The following is an 845-nucleotide window of genomic DNA, read 5'->3' as shown; positions in this document are numbered from 1 at the left end:
TATATATCTATATCTATATCTGTAATATAATATGTGACAATTATTTGGTTGCCATAATAAGACTCCGAATAATTGTCACATGTCTCCTTCATTGGACAGGAAACTCGGCTTGCGAAGACATGTTGGTGCAAGGGAAAGCGAAATCGTGATGTGCTTCAGAAGATATGTTAAGTTCAGTGAATTGTGGTCTTTACCAGTGATGACAACACATAAAAAAAGTGCCTGTGCTGGTAACCCTAACGCTAAAAGGCACCCATGCTGGTGACACGTAACAGGCACCTGTGCCGGTGACACATAAGAGGCATCCAATTACCCTCTTGGAGTGGTTGGTGTTAGGAAGGGCACCCAGGTGTAGAAATCAAACCAGAACAGACGACTGGCGCCTAGTGCAGCTCTCTGGCTTATCAGTTTTTGTCAAGCCGTCCAACCCATGCCAGCATAGAAAACTGAGATTAGATGATTATAATGATGATGATGACCTGAGCAGAAATGGTGGATGCAGTGACACACTGTAACTGCACATGCACCCCCCGCCCCCCGCACTCATACCCTACCTCACTAACCCCTAAAAATCTCTTCTGACTGCCTTTACATCTCTCCAAACCATTCCTTATTTTTACAGTTGCTGCTGGTGTCGAGGCCCACTGGTTCCCTTTGATATTACCAAATCTGTGCCAGTTTTCCAAACCCGAAGAATCTCCTGCTCCAAGATTCGATCCAAAGACCGGGAAAGTCTTCTGTCACATGTCTGGAACTTTTGGTAAGTTAGGAATTTTTTACATTTCATTCTTTTACTTGTTTCAATCACTGGATCGTGGCCATGCTGGAACCATTTCCTTGAAAGG

The 845-nt window shown here is 44.1% G+C and overlaps 1 protein-coding gene across 1 annotated transcript in view; it reads left to right on the top strand.

Moving 5' to 3' along the window:
- Window positions 1-845, top strand: part of LOC106881887 (probable ATP-dependent RNA helicase DHX37) — a 25,242-nt gene that overhangs the window by 19,713 nt on the left and 4,684 nt on the right. Inside the window, exon 17 of the mRNA XM_052978104.1 lies at window positions 570-760. Within this exon, the coding sequence (XP_052834064.1) occupies window positions 570-760 (191 nt within the window). The remainder of the gene's footprint in view (window positions 1-569; window positions 761-845) is intronic.

The sequence above is a fragment of the Octopus bimaculoides genome, chromosome 30, assembly GCF_001194135.2.
Source record: "Octopus bimaculoides isolate UCB-OBI-ISO-001 chromosome 30, ASM119413v2, whole genome shotgun sequence".
NCBI classification, from domain to species: domain Eukaryota; kingdom Metazoa; phylum Mollusca; class Cephalopoda; order Octopoda; family Octopodidae; genus Octopus; species Octopus bimaculoides.
Note: the sequence above shows the minus strand (reverse complement) of the source record. Positions and strands in the feature narration are given on the sequence as shown.